Genomic DNA, 26,181 nt, shown 5'->3' on the forward strand with positions numbered 1-26,181 from the left:
TTCTGGTTGCACGTGTGAACGGAATGATGAGCTAACCACCCATCTGCTAACAACTCCTGACTAATTTGAAATGGATGGACAACAAATGAAAATGCTCTCAGAAAGAAATTAAAGAAGCCATTAAATGGAAAGACGGTGTTGTATTCTTGGATAGCAAGACAATACTGTGCAGGTGTCAAAACAACCCAAAGTGATTTATAGATTCAACACAACCCCTAACAAAATTCCAACAGCCTTTCTGCAGAAAAAGAGAGGCCAATTCCAAAATTCAAGTGAGACTGGAAGGACCCTTGAGTAGCCAAAACAATCTTGGAAAATAACAAAGTTGGAGAACTCATAGTTCCCAATTCAAAACTTAGTACAAAGCTACAGTGTTCAAAACAGTGGTCCTAGAATAAGAATAGACATATAGGGGCTTCCCTGGTGGCACAGTGGTTGAGCATCTGCCTGCCAACGCAGGGGACACAGGTTCGAGCCCTGGTCCGGGAGGATCCCACATGCCGCGGAGCAACTAAGCCCGTGTCACAACTACTGAAGCCTGCATGCTTAGAGCCCCTGCTCTGCAACAAGAGAAGCCACCGCGATGAGAAGCCTACCTGCTTATGAGAAAGCCCTCGGGCAGCAAGGAAGACCCAACGAAGCCAAAAATAATAAAAATAAAAATAAAATTAAAAACAAAAGAATAGATATATAGACCAATAGTGTAGAACTGAGAATCCAGAAATAAATCCATACATCTATGGTCAATTGACTTTGACAAGGATGGCAAGACTATTCAATGGAAGAAAGAATAGTCTTTTCAACAAATGGTTCCGGGACAACTGGACTTCCATATGCAAACAAATGAAGTTGAACTCCTACTTCATATCATATACAAAAATCAACTCTGAATATATCAATGACCTAAATATGAGAGCTAAGTCCATAAAATTCTTAGAAGAAAACATAGGGGTAAATCTTTATGACCTAACGTTTGGCAATGAATTCTTAGATATGACAATAAAGCATGAGCAACGAAAGAAAAAAACAGATTTGGCTTCATCTAAATTAAAACTTTTGTGTATCAGAAGTTTTCTTGACATTATCAAGAAAGTGAAAATACAACTTACAGAATAGGAGAAACTATTGACAACAGAATAGGAGAAACTATTGACAAATCAAATATCTGGTAAGGGTTTAGTATTCAAAATATATAAAGAATTCTTATAACTCAACAACAAAAAGACAAAAACCCCAACTTTAAAATGGGCAATGGATTTGAATAGACATTTTTCCAAAGAAAACATACAAATGGCCAATGGGCAAATGAAAAGATGCTCAACATCATTAGTCATCAGGGAAATGCAAATCAAAACTAAAGTGAGATACCACTTCACACTTACTATGATGGCTATAATTTAAAAAATGGAAAATAAATGTTGGTGAGGATGTGGAGAAACTGGAACCTTTATACATTGCTGATAAGAATGTAAAATGGTTCAGCTGCTGTGGAAGTTTGGTGGTTCCTCAAAAGTTAAACAGAGAATTACAATATGACAAGCAAATCCACTTCTAGGTATATACTCAAAAGAATTGAAAACAGGGGCTTAAACAGATACTTGTACACGAATGTTCACTGCAGCATTATTTTCAAGAGCCAAAAGGTGGAAACATCTGTCCATCAAAAGATGAACTGATAAACAAAATGTGATCTACACGTACAATGGAATATTATTTAGCCATAAAAAGGAATGGAGTAGGTGATGTATGCTTCAGAATGGATGAACCCAGAAGGCATTATGCTAAGTGAAAAAAGCTGGACACAAAAGAAAAAATATTGTACAATTCCACTTATATGAAATATCCAGAATAGGCAAATACATAGAGACAGAGAGTAGATTAGAAGTTACCAGGGGCTGGGAGAAGAGGAGAATGGGGAGTTATTGCTTTGGGGCACAGAGTTTCTGTTTGGGGTAATGCAAGTTTTGAAAATAGATATGGTGATAGTTGCATGACACTGTTAATGTAATTAAAATATCACTGAAATTATAATTAAAAATGGCTAAATTGGCAAAAAAAATTGCTGTCAGAGGTTAGTTAGTTTAAGGGCTATCATGTCAAGGAAGCCACAAAGCAGATGCCATTCACTTTACTATATCAGAAAAGTCACCTATTCCTTCACTCAATGTCCAATATGTATTTATAATTCCATTCTCACCATATTCTATAAAGCATACCTTCATGCTGCCCAGGTGACTGTGCCATTCTGCTCCACGCATTACTCCTCCTGGAATATTCTCATCTATAAAAGCATTGAGAGATGTAGGATCAACAAGATCATAAGGCAAGTCCTCATCCTCTCCCAAAACAGCAACAACAATAACAAAGGGTAGGGAAAATACCTACCTGATTTATTTGGGCAACTGGGCTGACCCATATGCATCGATGGATGATTATTTGCATAAAGAGATGCCAAATGCTTTAGAGTCTCTTTGTTTTCCACTACAAAAAGAAAAATACAGAAGTTAGCAGAGAAATTGAAAAGATTTGTCTCCAAGTTCAACTTCATGGACACAAAAGTCATATTCCTTTCCTTCTAGTAAATCTTGTACCTCACTGAAGTTTATTGAGGAGTTATTATAATTAAGCACACGGTTCTGTTCGCTCCAAGATAATCTGACCAAGAAGATAAGCATCTTCCTTATATTAAAAGGCACTAACGGCGAGTTTAACAAGTTATCACACAAAAATACAAACCTATTTTGGTATGTTTTACTACATTTGGGGGCAACTGTGGCCTAATTACAATATTCCTTGTAAGCTGCATTGCAAGCAACACAAATTATCTCCATATACAATGCCTCAGAGAGATTCAACAGGCAACTGTTTAACTCACCACAAGGTGCAACCAGTCAGTCAAGGTTTAAAGCAGGAGAGGGCAATTCTGTATTGTTAATGTTTGGTTACATAATATGGATTTCTTGGGGTGGGCATTGTGTCTTATTCCCTTTTGTATTTCCAATGTCTAGAGATATAATAATTGTTCCATAAATGTTTATGGAGTAAAAATTGAGCAGATGTGACAAGCTGGCTACATTGAATAAAGCTAGGTCATCATTAGATCTGACCTCCCTGTTCCAAGTAACTGAACTGTTGATGTATGTACAGACTTCTTAGGTTGTTTATTCATGCAGTGTGCTCAAATGCTCACCATTTAAAAAATGTTTAGAAGGGATGTTACCTAATTGAAATTTCCTATTTAAGCTTAAATAGTATATATGTAAAGTGACATTCTACATACCTGTTTGTACTGGCTTGTCATATGGGTATGTGACCAGCACTGAACCACCATCTAAAGCAACAGAAAGACTGAAGTCTTGTTTCTGAATCAAATTTTCAATGATGGCTTTAGTTTCAGGTTGGGAGGCATTATCTAAAAATATAGAAATGTCAAACATAAAATATCAAGTTTTAAAATTTTAGTGTGAGCAGCTAAGAAAATATTCCCTACTTGAGCACAGTCAAAAGGCTAACTCACAAAATCTGTAGATAAATACTTTATTACTCCATAAGCCACTACCTCACGCAAGAAAGATACTTCCTAGGAGGTAGGTTATTTTGAGTTTTACACACTTTAGGATAATGTTGAAAGGTTAATGACTCTAACCAAGTTTAAGAAAATTCTTACTGGAAACAAAAAGGGATGGACATATCCTCTTTTAGAAAATAATAACCTGTCCTTGAAAGAAAATAAGATTTTCAGAAATCAGGGTATTTTCTGAAGCATTGTTTGCAAGAGCAAAAATTTAAAAAGAAACTAAATGTCCATCAGTAGGGAAACTGTTGAATAAACTAGAGTACTACCATATATTAATAGCATAATAAGATGCCATTAATAAGAATGTTAGAGATCTATGAGTATTGAAATAGATAGATGTCAATGATATATCCAATAAAAATGTTGCAGAACAATATGTATAGCTGATGATCCTATTTAAGTAAATAAGAAACAGGCCCCTTCAAATCAATACACACATACACTGTGTGTGTGTATACGTGTGTGTACACTCATATATAAGAGAGTAGAGAGGAAGAATATACATCTCTGTATGACTATGATGAAAACCTTCCCCCCAATATTATTGATTGAATTTCTAAGAAAAAAACTTGAATTACTTTTGCAAATGAAAAACAAGAAGAATTTGAAAAGTTTTCTAGATGTCTCTATTCATTTATATTGTACATCCTAGACAAGAAAGCACCCCTTACTCATCTATAAAATAGGATCAACCAATCTCCTAGCAAAGAGAAATAAAATTATCTGCAAAGTACTTTAATGACCTAAATATTGGTCTTACTTGTGAAGTCTGTATCCAGGTCTTTGCCACGAGCATTTGTCTGTCCTATCTTTGAAGTACAGTCTTTCTCTTGTGCTCTCTCTCGCCCATCTGGATTTAGAGAAGGGACAATCACAATTCTAGTCCTGTCGACCAACTAAAACGGAAACAGAAATCAATGAGTTTATTAGCTCTATGTGGAATCAAAAGGTACCCTCCCATGCTTCAAACAGAAAGTCTTTATTGTTTGTTTTAAACACAGATTTAAAAGGCAGAACTGAAAAATAAATAAAATTCTCTCTTGCTCCAAAAAAATTAAAAAAGAAACAAAAAACTGCACAGCTGCTGTTCCCAGAGACCTCCCAATATCTTACAACAGGGTCAGAAACCACTGTCTGTAGGCTAAACCCAGCCTGCTGCTTGCTATTGTAAATAAAATTTTATTGGCACACAGCCTTGCCCATTCATATGACTGTTTTTGTTCTGCAATGGCAGAGTTGAGTAGCTGCAACACACAACATCTGACCCACAAAGTCCAAAATATATACTATATGGCCCTTTATAGAAAAAGTTTGCTGACCACTGGCTTAGATCAATCATAACTGACCAATAAATAAAAATAATAAAAATACAATAATACTGTATTTATAATAATAATGTACTTCCAGATTAAAAACTGGAACATATAATGTGACAAATATCAATGTATGTCTGGAAACAATGAGACAGAAGAGTTGAAATCAGCATATCAAAAAAAAATGAGGTGGGATATTTGTCTTACTCATAATTTCTCCCTCAAATGAGCCATATCCAGGGGTGTTAATACCTACATTTATGGTATGAATTTCTGATATAATTCATCCTACATATTTCTAATAATAAATCAGAATAAGTGATCCCTGGTTTATTTATTCTAGTAAAATTGTCAATAGCTTGAAAATATATTTGCAATCCTTTAATTCATTTATGCTGGAATCTCTGAGGGAGATTTTTTTCCTATGTGCTTGGGCTTAACCATATGTCTCTGGGTATATGTATATTTTCTTGAACTCTCCAGACAATTCTGGCACTTAGCTCAAAACAAATGGCAATCTAAAGTGATCTAAGCCTAATTAGACCAGTGAGGCAAATTCTCATAAACTAGGAGTTTTGAAATTCCTGGTAGATGTTTTACCTGGGATATATAGTCTCTTATAACCTTAAGATCAGTAGGCAGTAACTCTGGCTAAATGTTAGAATAACCTAAGGAGCTTTCAAAGAAATACTGATGCTTCTGGGGATGGAGCCCAGGCATTGGTATTTGTAAAAGCTTCCCAGATGTTTTCAATGTATAGCCAGGGTAGAGAACCACTGTCCTAGGTAATCTCCCTTTTAAAAAAGAACAACAACAAAAATCACACAACAACAAATATACACAAATACTCCTGCAACTCACATGAAGAAGTCAATGGGATCTGCTTTGCTGAAAATGGTAAAATAATTTTTGATCAAGTCTGATTTAAGTTCATCTCACCTAATCCCACATCATGGGATCCTAATCATGACATCAATTCTTTCCAAATTTCTTTCAGGGGAGGCAGTAGGGTAAAACAGAACAGCACAGGCTTTAGAGTGAGACATGCTTGGGTTTAAATCCCTGCTTTACCACTTAGTAGCTGTGTGACCTCCTGTAAGTTATCAAATATCTCTGCCTCAGTTTTCACATCTATAAAATGAAGCTAACATAACTGCAGGGTTGAGGATTAAATTATGATGTATGTAAAGTACCTAGCACATAGTAGGTATTAAACAAATACTAGTACTTTTTCCCTTTCCTAAATTCTATACAGACAGTGCCAATTAGTGAGTGTTCTAGACAGATGCACACTCTTTCCTTCCTTTCCCTAAGACAACACAGAAACTCGGTTGCTTAATCATACATAACCAGCTTCTGGATCAACGTTCTATTCTATAGTCACGAGCGACTAAAGTAGGCACTGCCATATCACTTTTTCTAAAATCTCTTAGCATCCAAGGTGTCCAATAATTTCATCTTTATTACATGAAAAAAAACCTGATTTCTCTTCTACCTCATTTTTCAATATAGTATCCTAGTTATAAATAACTGGCACTGGAAGTCCCTCTAATTAGAATATACATCACTGTGAGTAAAGATTGGAAGGGTAACATAAAGGAATAGAGGACTGAATGCAAATCTTTATTATTTTTTTCCTCTATGGCTCTTAATACATACAAAGATATATAATAGGAAGACACTATTAACAATGACTATATACCAAGGTCCATTTTTAAAGAGTAAAGTGTATAATGACCTTAAAAGTACCTCTGTATAAAATCTAACAGGAAATTAAATTTTAAAAAAATGGTGCCTTGATATCAGTGTATCACTGAGCTTTTTCCTTTTAAAGTATGTCAAAACAGGCTATTTTCTTACTTGGGTAACAGCTGGGTTCTTTTTGTAGTTTAGGCAGAGAAATTCTGCCAGAGCCAAAAGAAGTTCAGTTCCAACTGGAGCATTTCCATGGATACCAGCAACAAAACGAATCTTTGGTTCTTCAGGCTCAGATACATTGGGCTTATTGGAGATTTCAAGGGACCAAATGTGACGATATTCAGCACTCTGTCCCAAACTTTCAAAAACCAGAAACAAAAAGTCAGCAAGTAATCAAGTATTATGTTAATACTGCCTTACAGATTTTAAAAAAACAAATGAGAACATTTGGAAAGTCTTAAAAAGTCTTTAAAGAGTAAAGCTTTATGTCAGACTACTTTAAGAAAATTAGGTTCCCTTAATCAAAGAAAGTCAAATAGATGTGAGATACTATCAGATTTAGGAAAGATCATGATTTAGTTCAGCATTCCTCCAAATTGTCATTCTCCTATCATCTTCATAATATTTACCCAATCTTCTATAATCTATACTACTCTTTAGTTAATATATGTCTTCTTTTTTTTTTTTTGGCTGTGCCGCCTAGCATGTGGGATCCTAGTCCCCTGACCAGGGATCGAACCCACAGCCCCTGCACTGGAAGCATGGAGTCTTCCAGTGAAGTCCCAGGGAAGCCTCTGTTAACATATGTCTTTTAAGTTAACTCACTTAAATTTTTATTATGGAAATATTTAAATATACACAAATGCAGAGCACCTTACTTTTAAAATCTAAATTAATTTACACAAATAAGACATTTTATACTTTAAATGCAGTACCAAGATTACAGCAAAACTAATTGAAAAGGCCTGCTTTCTTTGATATAAAGGGAGATTTACAAGAGTTAGATAGAAAAAAAATATTGGCATTAAATTGAGGATTAATAGAATAGACAAAGTACCACTTTCTCACAATGGTATTTAATGATACTTAGCAACCGTTGGAGGACCACCTAAAACTGCCTTGTGTCCCACCACTGGCAGGTGTTGCATATTTGCTGGGGAAATATTTAACTAAGAAGTGCATGTTTAATTGAAAGGTTAAAAAAAAAACAAATGAACTAAGTAAATGGATAGCAAAATAATGTCCAATTTTTTGTTTTAAAATAAGAAAGTCTGTAACGTCTATATGGCACTAACATGGACAGTATTAAAACCTGACCTGGGCAGAAATGTTCAAGAGTCAGTTGCGGAAGAGAGGTAATTGGTATTGCCAAAGTAAATATCAGTCTTTGCAATTACAGACATTATAAACCAGTATTTGAGAAAGTAAATTTACTGGTAAAATTAAAAGAACCAATGAATGAATAAAAGTGAAAAAGTGAAAGGCTAGTTAATGTTCATTAGGTTTGTAGTAGAGAACTGTAAGTTCAGGGCAAAATGTAAAGGCCCTAAAATAGGCAAATAATAGGAATCAACAAATCAAGGAAATAGTTTTGAGACAGTGAAAGTGAAGCAGAGAAGCCTAAGAAGTGAAGGTAAAAGTTGTCTCAGCCATCAGTTTTACATAAGCCAGTACTGCATGTTTTCCCAGAACCCTCAATTACATATGTCCCTAAGGCTTCAGGGAACCATGACTGTGAGTAGAGACTAAAGCACAGAAAATGACAGCCAACCAGGCTTCATTTTCTAATTTGAAGAAAAGGTTAAACATGATCCCTGACAAGTGAGCTCATAGTTCCAAATTTGTCCCTGCCCCCAGCAAACTGAAACAAACTAAATAATATTTAGTCAGAACATGAATCTGCTGCTGAGAAGTAGAAAGGGTTTTGAAATCAAAGTAATCACTAGAAAGAATGATTTTACATTTTCTGGAGGCACAGGCCACACATTGCTAAACTAACAAGTAATTCTGCTCCAATGTTTCTCATAAAAGTTTCCAAGATTCATTGTTAGAAATATCTCCAAGCAAACATCTGTTTCAAAATAAGTGAAATCCAACTCTCTATACATTCAGCTCCCAAATATCTCTAAATAAATTACAAGAACCATTTAGTGTGGCTTATGCTAAATGTAACCTCTTTAAAATGAAGAAGGAAGGAAGGAAGGAAGGAAGGAAGGGAGGGAGGGAGGGAGGAAGGAAAGGAGAGAGAGAAAGGAAGGGAGGGAGGGAGGGAGGGAGGGAGGAAGGAAGGAAGAAAGAGAGAGGGAAGGAGAAAGGGAGAAAGAAAGAGGAAAAAAAGGCAGCAAGAAGGTGACACTTACTTGGTAAGATTTGTAATATGTGGATAGTTCATCACAAGTCCTCTCAGAAACTCTGATAAGTCCTTGTATGAATGGTATCGATAAAGAGCCAGATTTGAGGAGGAGCGTAACATGAAGCCTTCCAAACCATTCTCAGCTGAAAGGTCTTTAATTAAAGTTTCAAACTCTTTAGTAGTCGGATCGCTGGCACCCTCATTGTTGGTGCTGTCCCCCTTGCCTTTCTTTGATTCATTGTTTGAATCTGTTGAAGATCGAACAAGTGTGAAGTTGACCTGAACAGCACCTTCACTGTTTACGGTCACATTCTTGGTAACTGGATTATACCTGTAATAAAGGAGACAGATCAGAGCCACGCTTCTGCAGCTGGAGTACCCAAACCCTGGGAAAACAGAGGTGTGCAGAGGATATGTGAATCCTCGAGATAAATGTGGTGCATCTCCCTAAAGGGTCAAATTGTTAACTTTGTGAGAATTTAAGATTTGTTTTAAACATTAACGAAGACCATACAAGGGTAGACTATAAAACATAAATGAGTTTTTAAGATTAAATATATGACTTCAAAAGAAAGCTCATGCTTGCAGTGTATACACTGCATATATTTCCTGGAATCTGAGTTCGCTTGTCTGTCGTCAGGGAATATGGTGGAAAAAGTTTGAGAAGTACTAACTTAGGACATTCTCTGCCAAACGCATCATTCTTGCCCCATTTTTCAGATACCTTGATGCTTTGGTTTTTCCAATACTATGCCAAAACTGAAAAAAACCAGAATAGACTTCTTTACTCGTTAAAGTTCTAACCCATTCATTTACAGACCACTTGATATTTGAAAACCATTTCTTAAAAAAAGGTAACAATAACTTTAAATGTTTCCATGTATTTACCCTTACTTCAATGAGTGTTCAAACTAACTCTTCAGAAATAAGAGAGCTAGTAGGGGGAGGGGAAAATATTCTGTGGGAACACCTACATGTATCAAATATAAAAAAGAAAACTACAAGAGGATAAAAATTATGTTCCGGCTAAAAAGTAAGGTGGCTCCAGTTCTAAGGTATGTGTAAAGGAGGAGGAATATAAGGAATATTACATTTTTTCCAAGGGAAAAGGTCATAAGTTAATTTTTTCTTTTCAAGTAAATATATCTTTGTGGTGAGAAAAACTGTAAAAAATACGAAAATGGCTTTTCTCAGAGAATTAGCAGTAAGAAAATCTCACTTGATGCGAGAAGGCAAAGGTACAATAATAAAAAATAAGTGTCTGTGAAAGAGTTTTAAAAGGGTACAAATGTAAAGTGGTGGTATTTTGGGGACAACATGACTAGAAGTATGCAGAAGTCTTTTTTTCCCTACTAACAAGTACTTCCCAGAACTGTTACCCATAGTGAAGGAAATCAGTCACTATGGCTTTACATCTGGACAGGGGAAGGTGACCTGAGAGGTGGCAGGTAAAAGAGGCTACTGTTCAAAGTGAATAATTTCACAGATTTCTTACATCTGATGGTTCACGTACTCACTGTGCCACCAGAGACGAGTCAAATGTGTAACCAGCTCTAAACTTCTCAGCGTTAAACTCAAGGTTGCTTAGCCTCTACAGGGCTTTCTGGCAATAATCTTTTAGAATGGAACTATGCTTATTTCATCTCCAAGCACTCAATTACAAAGCATTCAGTAACTCACCCTCGAGCAGATGCTGTGATTTTATAAGTTCCTGGAACCAACAGACGCCAGTAATCTCCAGTTTTGTAAGTAGTTACTGGGTGATTAATTTCAGCCACACTAATGGTGGCATTTAATATACCTCTGCCATCTGTGGCATCTAGGACGAATCCTTTGACACCCTGATGAACCTGGATAAAGCACAAGGACACCCAGATTTTACTGATAAAGATCATCATCTAATTATTTTGGAGGTTCACATCCAAAATAACAGATTGTTAAATAATGTAAACATGTAGAACAAATAGGAATTCAGGAGCTCAAAGTAAAGCTAAATGTAACTGCCCATTAAACAAAAGATTTCAGTTTCTGAAAGGCTAGTTTTTCATAAGTTAGATTTGTCTTTATCTTCCTATCGACTACAGAAAGACATTTTGAGGACAAGTGGAGGAAATTCGAACATGGATTAGGTATTAGGTAGTATAGGGAGTTACTGTTAATTTTCTTAGGTGAGATAATAGCAATTGGAGAAGTCAGGTAGGAGAATTAACCTTATTTTTAGAAGATGTATTCCGAAATACTTTGGGATAAATATCATAACACCTGCAATTTATACTGAAATAGTTCAACAAAAGTGTGTGTGTGTTTATATATATATAAAATACAAATGCAGCAAAGTATAAAAATTGTTAAACCTAGGTAAAGGAATAGTAGTATTTATTGTTAGTCTTATAATTTTTCCTGATGCTTACAAATTTTCAGAATAAAATGTTCTAAAAGATTAGTATGCAAACTCACAGCCATTATGCCATTCTACTCAGCAAAGTACTGGCACAAAGTATTAGTCAGATTATCCTAATAATTTTAACCACTATTAGCATATTTCTTATAGTCTTTACCTATTGGCCACGATGCACATCCAAACAAAAGGAAATTAATCGTTTCACAGTAAACCAATGGCAAAAAAAAAAAAAAAGAAAAAAAAAAATTTACCCCATAGCCCATCTTTATCACTTGACAAATTCTTAGGCATGTACCCAATCTATAGTAAAAGACAAGGGTAAAAAGTGACCACTAACCATTAAGTGCCAAACATCATCACTATATTGTTTAATCATTTTTAACTCTTCTCTGCGCATATAAATAAACTCATTTACATCCATGAATTTTCTAGATAAATATACGAAAACATGAATAGGTCAAACTGGAATTCAAATGAGGTGTATTCTAAAATCAATGCATGAAAGCCACATGTACACACAAAAATCTTCTTGCTCTTGGGAGAAATTTCATGTCACTCCAGAATCGTCACCTGTTTCAGAAACTGGATTAGAGATCTTCGATTCTGTTCCCAAAATTTGGGCAGATCTTTCTCAAATGGGTATTTCACACAACCAAGTTCAATAGTCACTTCAAAGCAGTTTGTTTGTAAATAGTTCCAGTCCTGCATACCACCTGAAGGATAAAAATTTTAAATTAGTTACTCTGAAGAAGTTCTAACTAGCTCAGATCCCAAATCGTAAGCAACATTCCTAGTAAAAAGCCAAATTCATCTTTTATCAGCATGGCTGAAAACCAATAATGCGTTCATTTGAGAGCTCTCTGATGCTTGTGGTCCAGGTAAAACATCTGTACTTTCATGCTCAGGAAGAATTCAAGTGTAGCTCACACTATTCTTCTTAGCACATCTAAAGTTCTTTGTAATAGCCAGCAGTAAAATATAACACTTTCATGAAGTTTCAGTACATTATTTTACTCAAAGGTCAAAGTACACCAAATATTAAAAATAGTTGAAATGGTAATTTGAATGTTTTAAACTATTTATACAATATTTTTAAAAGAATGATTCTTTCTCAAAATTAAAAAATCAGTAACAAGCAGTATCATCCAGAGGGACAGAAAATCCATCAAGTTATACGGCCTTAATATAAAAAATGTTTACCTGGGACATTGTACCAACTGGCTCCATTTGTTATTCCATGAGGAAAATATTCATTAGGGTACATATTCTTGCAAGGTCTACCTTGAAACATCTGGGAATTTTCCTGGAAAAAAAAAAAAAAGAATCTTTACTTGTATTTGTTTGTATCTGCATCAAAAAACATGGGAAGGATAAAGAAAGATAGGAAGAGTGTTTAACAATAGGGTATATGTGGGGGTGGATGGAGTCATGGGAAGCAGTGACTTTCTACCTATCTTTTAAAATCAAAGCTGAACAGTTTATGCTCTGTAAAAACAAAAGTGAGGACTTCATTTATTACTTGTAATTACAAGTAATATAAAAATCCAACCCAACCCCTCTCAAAAACAAAAACAACACTGTTCATATTCATACTTTCATTTCATGATCTCAAGAAGCTTAAAGTCCAAAAGAGGTAATTCACACACAATGGAAAGTAAGCATCTTTCTCTGACTTCTTGGGGACTAAGGTAGCCCCTCTGTGCTTTGACTGCACTCTGTACAATTACTTTATCCTGTTAAAACTGGCTGCACCTCTTTTCCCCCTAAAGACAATACACTACTCCTTGAAATAGTTTGTGTCTTTGTGACCTCGGCATCCAGCAGTGTCTACATAGCACGTGTGCAATTGCTTGTTCAATGGAGAGTAAGAAAAACTGCCACAGAGGCACAAATAAACACTACTGGGAGCTAGAGGAGAGAAAGATTATTTCTGACTAGAGTGGCAGGGGAATTTTCCTGAAGAAATTAAGCTTTGAAAGGTGGTCAAAACTTCATTTCTCTCTTTTGTAAATAGAAAAAGAAAAAAAGTACAGAAAAGTGTAAAGATAAAAGTAATTTCTCACTTTCCCATCACTGAGAATTAACCATTTAACTTTAAAATATACAAAACAACCCCCTTTCGTAAACTTGACATACCAATTACAGGCTTATGATCCCACCAATGTTATCAAATGAAAGCTATTGTTTTAGGTTACTGGAATATTTGTGTACATGCTCTTTTGCTCTCTGGTTTTTCCACTAAACACTTGCACACATCTTCTATGTCTCTATATCCCTATCTCCATTTCCATCAATATCTATCCATTTGATTATAAATTATATAGATGTACTACTGTACTAATTAATATAGTATGTATATTACAAACCTGCATTAAAAAAAATTTTAAAAACAGAACGTCTAATATAGTCTTCCTACATCTTAACGGATCACCTAGTATAAAACCCACTCTAGACACCACAGTTCTAGGCAATTGCTGTTAACATTTTGACTTTATTCTCAGAGCAATAAGGAACTTGTGAAGATTTCTGATGGAAGGGTGATATATGATATATTCATGACTCTAGGAAGTTTATTCCGATAATAATGAGAAAAAATGGACCAAAGCCAGGGAGACTCATCAGAGTACTACTGAAATAATCCAACTGAGAGATAATGAGCATCTGAAAGGTTGTGACAGATAGGTTTTACCATGTCTATTTTACCATCTTCTTTAATTCTCACTACTCGACTTTGATAATCTTTTAAAAAAAACTAATTAAAATTTTTAAAGCAGTTTGACAACTTAAAGAAGATAGGGGGTGAGGATGTAGGTGTCCAGTCTCAGTCCATATATAAAGAGTCTAAAATATATACCAAGACAGTAAATGATTCTCTTCTTTTTGCTTGGCTATAGTCTCTAATCTTTTTATAATAACTTTCATCATATGAAACAACTTTTTAAAGAGGCATTTACATAGTGGTGACAGCTAAATCAACTGGATGCAATTGCCAAGACAGTAAAAATGGCTAAGGACAGAATATGGAGGCGGGAAAAAAAGTAAAAGAGAGAGGTTGAGCCATTGAAAGAGAAAAAAGGAAGCAAAGCTCTCTGCTATATAATGTAACAGAGATCAAGGGGAGAAGACAAGAGCGTTAGACTTCAGAGGTCAAGAACATTTAAAAAAAATAGACTTCTGGTAACCTTTGAGGGGGCACTTCCAGGTAAAACAATGTAGGCAGAAGACAGATGACAAGAAACTGAGGCATGAGAGAACAATAATGAAGTGGAGATAAGCAGAGACTATTCACTTTTCTTATTCTTTTCTTTTGACTTCTTTTGAACTAATTTTAGAGTTGCAGAAAAGTTGCAAAAATAGTACAGAGAGTTTTATATACCTTTGATCCAGCTTTCCCTGATGTTAGCATCTTATATAACCATAGGACAATTATCAAAACAAGGAAATTAACACTGGCATGATACTATTAACTAAAAAACCTATATTTTATTCAAATATCACCAGTCTTCCACTAATGCCTCCTTGAAATTTTCTCTTCACTTATGTCACACTGTATAGCTCCATTTTCTCACTTTCACTTAATTGAATTCATTGAATTTCATTATACTTAAAATATAATAAAAGTTATTGTAGAAAGATTAGAAAATTGAGGCAAGCCAAAAGAAAAAAATATAAACCTAGAGATCACCAATCATTTAATATTTTGGCATATAACTTTTGACGTTTTTTTAGCCTACATATGAACTGAGCATGGATACCCCACCCCTGAGTCTTCTCTAGGTTCTCAAAATCTGCTTTATGGAAATATAATTCACACCCCACACAACTCATGCATTTGAAGTATACAACTCAATGGTCCTTGGTATATTCACTCAGTTGTATGACCATCGCCACAGTAAATTTTAGGACATTTTCATGACCCCAAAATAAACGTGTACCCATCATCACTCCCTATTTCCTCCCAACCTCTTCCCTGCCCCTCCCTACATCCCAAGCCCAAGGCAATTACCAGTCTATTTTCTGTCTCTATGGATTTGCCTATCCTGGACATTTCATATAAACGGAATCACACAATATGTAGTCTCTTGTGACTGGCTGCTTTCACCTAGCATGTTTTCAAGGGTCATCTAAGTTGTAGTTTGTATCAGTACTTTATATTTTTTTATGACTGAATAGTATTCCATTGCATGGATATATCACATTTTGTTTATCCACTTATCACTTGATGGACATGTTGGTTGTGTCCATTTTGGCTATTATGGATAATGCTGCTATGAACATTTGTGTACAAGTTTTGTGTGGGCTATGTTTTCATTTCTCTTGGACATATACTTAGGAGTGGGATTGTCAGGCCATATGATAATTCTATATTTAACATTTTGAGGAACCGCAATTGTTTTCCAAAGCAGTTGTACCATTTTACATTCCCACCAGCAATGCACAAGGGTTCCAATTTCTCCACATCCTTACCAACCCTTGTTATTTTCTTTTTTTTTTTTTTAAACTATAGTCATCCTAGTGCGTAAAAAGTAGTATCTCGTTGTTTTGATTTGCATTTCCCTTTTTGTGAGCTTGTCGGTCATTTGTATATTTCTTTGGAGAAATGTGTATTCAGATTCTTTGCCCATTTTTCAATTGGATTGTCTTTTTATTATTTAGTTGTAAGAGTTCATTATATATTTTAGATATAAGATCCTTATCAGATATATGGTATTCTCCTATGCTGTGGGTTTTCTTTTTACTTCCTTGATTATTATCTGTTACATGTTGAATTATGTCTTCTCCAAAAGATATGTTGAAGTCCTAGCCCCCAAAACCTCATAATGTGACTGTATTTAATTACAGAGGTAATCAAGTTAAAATGAGGTAATTACGGTGTGCCTTAATCCAATATGACTGGTATCTTTATAAAAAGGGAAAATTTGGACACAGACAACAAGGAGAATGCCATGTGAAGACAGAAGACTGGGATAATCCATCTAGAAACCAATGAATGGCAAAGACTGCCAGAAAAACACCAGAAGCTAGGAAGAGGCAAGGAAGGATTCCCTTCCAGGTTTCAAGGGAGCATGGCCCTGCCAACATCTTGATTTCGGACTCTAGAACTGTGAGACGAAAAATTGTTACCACAGTTCTGGAAACTAATACAGTACCCTTTGCAGCAAAAAAGTATTAAAGCTTGATGATGTCCAGTATGTCTTTTTTCTGTCACTTGTGCTTTTGATGTCACATCTAGGAAACCATTGTCTAACCCAAGGTCACAAAAATTTATTTCTATATTTTTTCCTGAAAGTCTTACAGTTTACATTTAGATCTATGATCCATTTTGAGATAATTTTGGGGTATAATATGAGGAAGAGGTCCAAATTTATTCTTTTGTATGTGAATATCCAGTTTTCCATAACCACTTAGTGAAAAGATTCTTCTATCCTCATTGAATTGTCTTGGTGCTCTTATTGAAAAATCAACTGACCATAAATGTAAGAGTTTATTTCTGGACTATCAATTCTATTTCTTTGATGTGTATATGTCCATCTTTTTTTTTTTAAACATCTTTATTGGAGTATAATTGATTGCTCTACAATGGTGTGTTAGTTTCTGCTTTATAACAAAATGAATCACCATTACATATACATATATCCCCATATCTCCTCCCTCCCACCCTCCCTATCCCATCCCTCTAGGTGGACACAAAGCACCGAGCTGATCTCCCTGTGCTATGCAGCTGCTTCCCACTAGCTATCGATTTTACATTTGGTAGTGTATATATGTCAGTGCTACCCTCTCACTTCATCCCAGCTTACCCTTCCCCCCTCCCGTGTCCTCAAGTCCATTCTCTACGTCTGCGTCTTTATTCCTGTCCTGCCCCTAGGTTCTTCAGAACCATTTTTTTTTTAAGATTCCACATATTTGTGTTAGCATACGGTATTTGTTTTTCTCTGACTTACTTCACTCTGTATGACAGACTCTAGGTCCATCCACCTCACTACAAATAACTCAATTTCGTTTCTTTTTATGGCTGAGTAATATTCCATTGTATATATGTGCCATGTATATGTCCATCTTTATTCCCATACCACAGTGTCTTAATTACCACAGTCTTGAAGTAAGTTTGAAATTGGGAGATGTGAGGTCTTTAGCCCTTACAATTTATTCTTCATTTTTAGAGATAATTTTTTTTCTTCCATTACTTTCCTGAATTCTATCAACTCTCTTTCATTTCTTCCTGTTTCTTTTTTCACTCCTGTTTTAATTTTTTAAATATCTGAGCCTATGTGGTTTTTCATATTCTCAATGTGTGTTTGGGTATAGTCAATCTGCCTGGAGTGTAAACTTATAGTTTTCTTCTGCTTCTTGATTGTTCTTTGGTAGTGGTAAGGTTTCCTCAGGTGACATGTGTGAAATTCCATTTCCTGATTTTTTCTGCAATGGTTCTTCATGGTTTTTTTTTAACCTCTTTTTCTTTTTTTTGCGGTACGCGGGCCTCTCACTGTTGTGGCCTCTCCCGTTGTGGAGCACAGGCTCTGGACACGCAGGCTCAGCAGCCATGGCTCACGGGCCTAGCCGCTCCGCGGCATGTGGGATCTTCCCGGATCGGGGCACAAACCCGTGTCCCCTGCATCAGCAGGCGGACTCTCAACCACTGTGCCACCAGGGAAGCCCCCTCTTGTTCATTTTTATTATACTGAGCTGTTTCACATGATTCCTAGTTAATGGTGCCCTTTTTCTGTCAGTCTGGCAGTCAAGGCATTTTAATGTGGCTTTTTTGTTTGTCTGCTTGCTTATTTGCCTTGGTATAAGGGTGGAGCTCTGAGTCCACTGATTTTATGGTTCTCTTCTGTCTTGGACAACCCTACATTTCCCCCCTTTTCTCTTTCCCCTTCACTGTCTAATTGTCAAAGGCCACTTCTTCATTTCTTTTTGCTTTTCTTCTCTCCCAGAAATTGGAAGATTGGAAGATTTTCCTTTAAATCCAGCTGTTCTTTTAAATTGTGCCTATCCCTTTAAGTACACCAGGTCTTTAATTTGCATGTACTTTGAAACCTCTTCCCTATATTCCAGTGCTTTCATCTGCCCAGTTACTATCTTAGTATTTTCAGATTAGGTTTCAGATGTAGCATGTTTTCAATGTTTGGTGGTCCTTCCGAATCACCTTTATGCCTGCTGTTCCTTAAACCCCCCTCTTTTGTCTTCACAGATTTTCTTGGTCTGCTTTTCCTTACCATGAAGCCTTGTGGCAGAGGAAAGGTGGCTGGGTGCACAACAGATCATGATAGATCACAGTCAAGAGAAAGGAGGCTGGAGTAAAGATTGAGGAATTTAATTGTCACCTTCCCATTTACAACAGAAGAAACAAAGACAAAGAGGAGGCAGGGTGCTGTGGGATCAAGAAATGAAGGAGTGATCAGCCAAGATGGTGGAGTAGAAAGACCCTGAGCTCACCTCCTCTCACGAGCACACCAAACTCACAACTATTTGCAGAACAACCATCAGTGAAAAAGACCGAAACCTATCAAAAAAGATCTTCTACAACTAAAGACATAAAGAAGGAATCACGACAAGATGGGTTGTGGACCATCTCGGACTCATGATATAGTCAAGTCCCATACCCATGGGTGGGTGGCCCACAGAGTGGAGAATAATTATATTACAGAGGTTTTCCCACAGGAGTGAGAGTTCTGAATCCCCATGCCACTCCCCAGCCCGGGGTCCTGCATAGGGAAGATGAGCCTCTAGAGCATCTGGCTCTAAAGGCCAGTGAGGCTTAATTTCAAGAGTCCCACAGGACTGGGGAAAACAGAAACTTCACTCTTAAAGGGCGCACACAAAATCTCACACACTCTGGGAGCCAGGACGAAAGCAGTAATTTGATAGGAGCCTGGGTCAGACCTACCTGCTGATCTTGGAAAGTGTCTTGGGGAGGCGGACGGCGGCTGCAGCTCACCCTAGGGACATAGACACTGGTGGCAGCCATTCTGGGGACCTCCTTCTACTGCATGGACATTGGTGCTGGCAGGCACCCCTGTGGAATCCTCCCTCTGGCTCATTAATGCCAATAGCTGGCCCCGACCCAACAACCAACCTGTAGGTGCCAGTGCTGGGATGCCTCAGGCCAAGTAACTAACCTGGCAGAGACACAGCCCCACCCATCAGCAGAGAGGCTGCCAGAAGATCTCCTGAGCCCACAGTTGCCTCTGGAAACAACCCTGCCCACCAGAGGGCCCAGGACCCAGCTCCACGCACCAGTGGGAAGGCACCAGTCCCAGACTCCCCTGGGCCCTGACCCTGCCCTCCAGGAAGCCCATTGTAGCCTGTGGACCAGCTTCACCCACCAGGGGGCAGACACCAGACATGAGAAAACTGCAATCATCAACAGATGAATAGATAAATAAGCTGTGATACACACACACACACACACACACACACACACACACACACACACACACACACAATGGAGTACTACTCAGCCATAAAAAAGAATGAAATTTTGCCACTTGCAACAACATGGTTGGACTTGGAGGGCATTATGCTAAGTGAAATAAGTCATACAGAGAAAGACAAATACTGTATGATATCACTTATATGTGGAATCTAAAAAACACAACAAATTAGTGAATATACCAAACAAGAAACAGACTCACAGATATAGAGAACAAACTAGTGATTACCAGTGGGGAGAGGGAAGGGGGAAGGGGCAATGTAGGAGTAGGGGATTAAGAGGTACAAACTATTATGTATAAAATAAGCTACAAGGATATATTGTATAACACAGGGAATATAGCCAATATTTTATAATGACTACAAATGGAGTATAAACCTTAAAATTGTGAATCACTATATTATATACCTGTAACATATAATATTATACATCAAATGTACTTCAATTTAAAAGAATTAGGAGGAAAAAAAGAAATGCAGAATATGGGTAAAACACAAATAAACAATAATTGAGAAGACAGAATCAGAATGAACACACATCAGATTATTCACAGTTCCACTTTAGTTCAAGGCAAAGTGATCTACTGAGAATAAGACAAAGCTAGGATTAGAAGGCTCAGGAAGAGGATGAAGGCTCAGAATCACCAGAGGGAAATGAGCCACGGAGTCAAGTAGCAAAATGTGAAATATTGCCAGGTAGAACTGAGGGCTCAGCTGAGGTTAGAGAGCATTATATATACATAGTGTAGTCGACTGCCATGACTGTGCGACTTTTCTGGGACGTAGAAGAGAGATGATTGTAATTACTAAGGGTTGGACATTGGCAAGGCAGGTATGTCAGAAGGGTATAAAAGATCCTAAGGTGTAGGTGAGTGCATCACTGAAAGGTATGTCCATAGGTGTAGGCTGGGTAGAAAGGAAATCAAATCAAAAGGGTTAAAGGTCAAAGAAATATAAAAAGAGTCTAAGGAATGAGAAGTTACAAAGAGGATGAAAAGTGGAACTATAATAATGGACAGAATGTGATATGTGTATAATCTGATCACTTAGTTTTTATTTTGATGATTGGAGGGTATCTCATTTTTGTTTTATTATTTCATGTACATCCCTCTAAAACGGCATGCCCAAACAGAAGATAGATACACTTTAAGGTGAAATAATAGATGTACTCCCCTATTAGAAACTCTGAACAATCTCACAAGATCCACTTGCAGAGAATGAGGGAGTGGAAAAAATAGAATGACAGAAAGGTGTGATTACAGAGCGTAAAGCTGCAGTAATAATCTTCATTTATCTATGACCAATAAAGTCACAGACTGAGTCAGTAGTAAGACCAAAAACTGAAACTAACAAGCCTAGTTCCCAAGCCTCAAATTTTAACATGCTTTCTAAGAACAACTTTTAAACTAAAATTTCACACATACACACACACACAAATGTAACATTTCTGATTATGAAAGTAATGTGTGTTCATTATAGGAAGTTTAGAAAATACAGAAATTTCTACTTGCTTCTTTGCAATATGTTACTACTAGGCTCTTAAATACCTTAGACCAGGGGTCCCCAACCCCCAGGCTGCGGACTGGTACCAGTCCCTGGCCTGTTAGGAACCGGGCCACACAACAGGAGTTGAGCGGCCATCAAGTGAGCAAAGCTTCATCTGCCGCTCCCCATCACTCGCATTACTGCCTAAACCACCCCCCACTCCCTAACCCTGTCTGTGGAAAAACTGTCTTCCCTGAAACTGGTCCCTGGTGTCACAAAGGTTGGAGACCACTTCCTTAGACTATAGGTTGGCAATTTTTTTCTGTAAAGGGTCAGATAGTAAAAACTTTTGGCTTTACACGCTCTAAAGTGTTGCAATGACTCAACCCTGCCCTCTGCATCTATTGAGATGATTGCAGCGTTTTTCTTCTTTAGTCTGTTAATATGGTGAATTACACTGACTTATTTTCAAATGTTAAACAAGAAAGCAGCAATGGACAATATTTTAAAGAATGGATGTGCTGTATGTCAATAAAACTTTATTTACAAGAACAGGTGGTAGGCTGGATTTAGTCCCAGAGCTATAACTTGTCAACCCCACCTTAGACTACTTTACGAGGTTTATATTTAAGTACTTCTCAAATGAAATAAACTAGCAGTTTGTTTAATTTATTATGTTCCAGGTACTGTGCTAAAAGCTGTAGATGAAAAGACATTACCTGAACTTCATGGCTAATGGGGAAACACATGCAGTATGTTTAAAAGTGAGGTGGGAAACAGAAGAGAAAAAGCGGTAAGGTTTCTGAAAGGAATCATGGAAGGCTTAACAGAGAAGAAAGCACTTGACCTGAGTCTTGTAGGACTTCGTTTTAACGCATGTTTTTAAATGAAAAATGAATTTTTATAGCATTTTATGTTTAAGCACAAGCCTACCTTGGAATAAGAAAGTGCTATTTGTTGAAATACAGCATCATCTGGTGATTTACTATATGTGGCAAGCCCTTGTTCATCATCATCAAAAGGGTAGTTAACCACCAAAGAACCTATGAGGGAAATGAGCAAAATGTATTGTGTTATTTCTTTCAAGATGGAGCATTAACATAAAGTAAGCTTTTCACAGTACTGCCAGAGACAGGAAACCAATACAAATTTCCAAGGTTAATTTCCTCAATAGAAACAAAAAAGTTGCTAATTTCCTCAATAGAAAATCAAAGTGGATAAATAAAATATTAAATAGCTATGCATGACACTTAAAGACTGCCTTAACTGGAAAGGTCTTGGGAGTTTGCCTGAACTTACAGGCATACTTTACATGTCAGAACTGAAACCAGAAGTATACAGCCTTAATTTAAACAATTTTACTTTTATAATATTTAGGATCAGAAAAATTGAGCAAAATTTGGTACTTTTTCACTAAAATTCAGACATTTATAAGGTCATGTCATGGAATTTTAAACTAAGAAAGGACCCTTGAAGTCCGATTAACCCACCCTCTTCATTTTGCAGATGTGGAGTCTAAAATGGAGAGGCTAAACAACAAATGTATGGATAGTAGAGCCAGTCCTGACCTTCATTCAGAAAAAAATGCTAAAAATTTCTCTTATGCTCATATTATAAATTAGTCAACTGGAGTTATATCATATGATTTTTCATGACCTAAAATACAGAGAGTGATATTTTAAAACATATATAAAGGATATCAACTCCCTTCATGCTCCCCCTAGGACATAAAGCAATTAGGGTGCTTCTCAGGCAGGAGCCCTGAGCCCACCTCCCCCACCATAGGATCAAATCCCTTATTTTCCTATTAGTCACATCATTTTCATTTGTCCATGTGCCCATTTATTCTGCCTTGATTAGGCCATTCATCTTTGCCTTTTTTGTCATGCCACTTCCTGGGCACGAAAGTGAAGGAACAAATTCAACTTGAATCTAGATGAAGCGATCCTGTGATAACAAATACCAGCCAACATTCATAAATTTAAAAAAATTTTTCTTTAAGAAACAAGTATGAAGAACTATGCTCATTTTATTCCCCAAAATAGTTCTAACAAGATAAGTGTACTTCAACACCCATTCTCAGACAGATTACTCCAAAAAAATTTAATTTCACCCTGGATCTACGACTCATGCCTAAAAGTCACAACAGAAAAACGTCAACTTCTACTTAATGTTGTCTTTCAAATGGCTAACTTTATAAGGGAAAGAAAAAGTCATAAAAGACTTACAATACTCCTACAAAAGTTTATTTAAAAAATAATTAGTATTGGGACTTCCCTGGTGGCGCAGTGGTTGGGAATCCGCCTGCCAATGCAGGGGACACAGGTTCAAGGCCTGGTCTGGGACCGCGGAGCAACTGGGCCCGTGCGCCACAACTGCTGAGCCTGCGCTCTGGAGCCCGCGCGCCTAGAGTCCGGCTCAGCAACAGGAGAGGCCACCGCAATGAGAGCCCCATGCACCACAACAAGGGCTGGCCCCCGCTCCCCGCAACTAGAGAGGGCCCGCACGCAGCAACGAAGACCCAACGCAGCCAAGAATGAATGAATGAATGAATAAATAAATAAATAAAAATTAGTATCAACACAAAGAGCATTAGCTATTTTAAAAAAGATAAATCTGACTTCATCAATATTAAAAATTTTGTGCATCAAAGGACATTATTAAGAAAGTTAAAGTAAACCTACAGAATGGGAGAAAATATTTGCAAATCAGCAATTTGATAAGGGTCTAGAATGCAGACTATATAAAGAAGTCCTGCAACTCAACAAAAAGATGAAAAACCCAATTAACAATGGGCAAAAGACTTGAACAGATATTTCTCCAAATAAGATATACAAATGGCCAACAAGCACACAAAAAGATGCTCAGCATCATTAGCCATCAGGGAAATGCAAATCTAAATTTCAGTGAGATATCACCTTTCACCCACTAAAACGGCTATAATCAAAAAAAAAAAATTAACAAGGTAAGGATGTGGAAAAACTGGAACCCTCATACATTGCTGGTGGGAATATAAAATGGTTGCTACTGTGGAAGTTTGGCAGTTCATCAAAAAGCTAAACATGGAATTACCATATGATGGTATTTCCATCAAAAAGCCAAACATAGGATAACCCAAAAGAATTGAAAACAGGGACTCAGATACTGTCTGCCAATGTTCATAGTAGTATTATTCATAATAGTAAAAAGTAAAAACAACCCAAGTGTCCATCAACAGGTAGATAAACAAATTGTGGTATATGCATACAATGGAAAATTATTCAGTCATAAAAAGAAATAAAGTACTAACATATGCTACAATATGAATGAACCTTGAAAACACTATGCTAAGTGAAAGAAGACAGACACAAAAGGTCATATATTATATGATTTCATTTCTATGAAATATCCAAAACAGGTAAATCCGTAGAGACAGAACACAGATTGGTGATTACCAGGGCTTGAGGGGCATGGGGAATAGAAAGCAACTGCTTAATGGGTAAGGGGTTTCCTTTTGGGGAGGTGAAAATGTTTTGGAACGAGATAGAGATGGTGGTTGCACAGCATTGTGAATGCACTAAATGTCACTGAATTATTTACCTTAACATGGTTAGTGTTATATGAATTTCACCTAAATAAAAAATTAGTATCAAAAATTACAAAAAGAAATATTACTTTTCTCTATATTCTTTCAAAATCCTTCTAAATTGTTAAGTTGGCAGCAAGGAATTCCTCTGTTAAATTTCTTTGCCAAGATTTCAAAACTCATTTAAAGATTTTAAGATGAGAATGCAAAATACGTCATGGAAAGAAACATATCTACGTGATTGAAGATGTATCCCCCCACCATGCCAAGGTCTTGATACCACATGTAAACATCCGTCAATTATTTTCACTGGAATGTAACTAGTATTAAGTTTTCAGCTTTAGCCAACATGACGTGATGTATTTTATACAGATTTTTTTTTTTTGCGGTACGTGGGCCTCTCACTGTTGTGGCCTCTCCTGTTGTGGAGCACAGGCTCCGGACATGCAGGCTCAGAGGCCATGGCTCATGGGCCTAGCCGCTCGGCGGCATGTGGGATCTTCCGGGACCGGGGCACGAACCTGTGTCCCCTGCATCGGCAGGCGGACTCTCAACCACTGCGCCACCAGGGAAGCCCTACAGAATATTTTTTAAAGCTCAAAGTAAAAAATATTTTCTGTCAAACATGGTATACAATTAATAAAGTAAGAAAAAAGCCAAAAAATTATTTTGCTAACCAGGCTGCAACTTCATAATTCCTATTTGGGTCTTTGAGAATCGTCCATGATTACCAATTATAGAAGTATTTTCTCCTACTATTAGCAAGCTTTCAAAGTCATTTTTGGAGAATCTCAATTTACTTCTTAAATACAAATATCCATAAGTGTGTACTGTCATTTCTAAAATGGCAGGTTAATCTATATGCCATCAAATCTCGACTGTGATACTTCCTTGGATAAACCAACAAATGTGGACACTAAATTTCTTACCTATTGCCCCTGGTGTTAATACCTCCACTCTTTTTTAATTTATTGAGATATAGTTCACATACCATACAATCCATCCACTTAAAGTATATAATTCACTGTTGTTTAGTATATTCACAGGGTTGAATATACAACCATCACTACTATCTAATTACAGAACATTTCATTACTGAAAAAAAAAACAAACCCATACCCATTAGCAGTTACTCCCCATCCTCTCCACCACTATCCTCTACAGCTTGAGGCAACTGCTAATCTATTTTCTATCTCTATGGATTTGCCTATTTCTGCACATTTCATAAAAAATGTAATCATACAATATATGGTTTCTTATGACTGGCTTCTATCACCTACCATGCTTTCAAGACTCATCTATGCTGTAGCATGCATCAGTCCTTCATTCCTTTTCACAGCCAGATAACATTCA

The 26,181-nt window shown here is 36.8% G+C and overlaps 1 protein-coding gene across 2 annotated transcripts in view; it reads right to left on the reverse strand.

The window, feature by feature from the left end:
* The window catches only part of CPD (carboxypeptidase D), a 67,386-nt gene that overhangs the window by 8,777 nt on the left and 32,428 nt on the right, over positions 1 to 26,181 (reverse strand). For both annotated transcript variants that reach the window (XM_032615147.1, XM_032615148.1), the window contains 10 exons: positions 22,197 to 22,306; positions 12,543 to 12,645; positions 11,913 to 12,055; positions 10,622 to 10,791; positions 8,949 to 9,272; positions 6,751 to 6,946; positions 4,338 to 4,473; positions 3,281 to 3,412; positions 2,386 to 2,481; positions 2,217 to 2,281 (listed from right to left, as the gene is read on the reverse strand). In XM_032615147.1, coding sequence (XP_032471038.1) covers positions 2,217 to 2,281; positions 2,386 to 2,481; positions 3,281 to 3,412; positions 4,338 to 4,473; positions 6,751 to 6,946; positions 8,949 to 9,272; positions 10,622 to 10,791; positions 11,913 to 12,055; positions 12,543 to 12,645; positions 22,197 to 22,306 — 1,475 coding nt within the window. The remainder of the gene's footprint in view (positions 1 to 2,216; positions 2,282 to 2,385; positions 2,482 to 3,280; positions 3,413 to 4,337; positions 4,474 to 6,750; positions 6,947 to 8,948; positions 9,273 to 10,621; positions 10,792 to 11,912; positions 12,056 to 12,542; positions 12,646 to 22,196; positions 22,307 to 26,181) is intronic.

Source organism: Phocoena sinus, chromosome 20, assembly GCF_008692025.1.
Source record: "Phocoena sinus isolate mPhoSin1 chromosome 20, mPhoSin1.pri, whole genome shotgun sequence".
NCBI classification, from domain to species: domain Eukaryota; kingdom Metazoa; phylum Chordata; class Mammalia; order Artiodactyla; family Phocoenidae; genus Phocoena; species Phocoena sinus.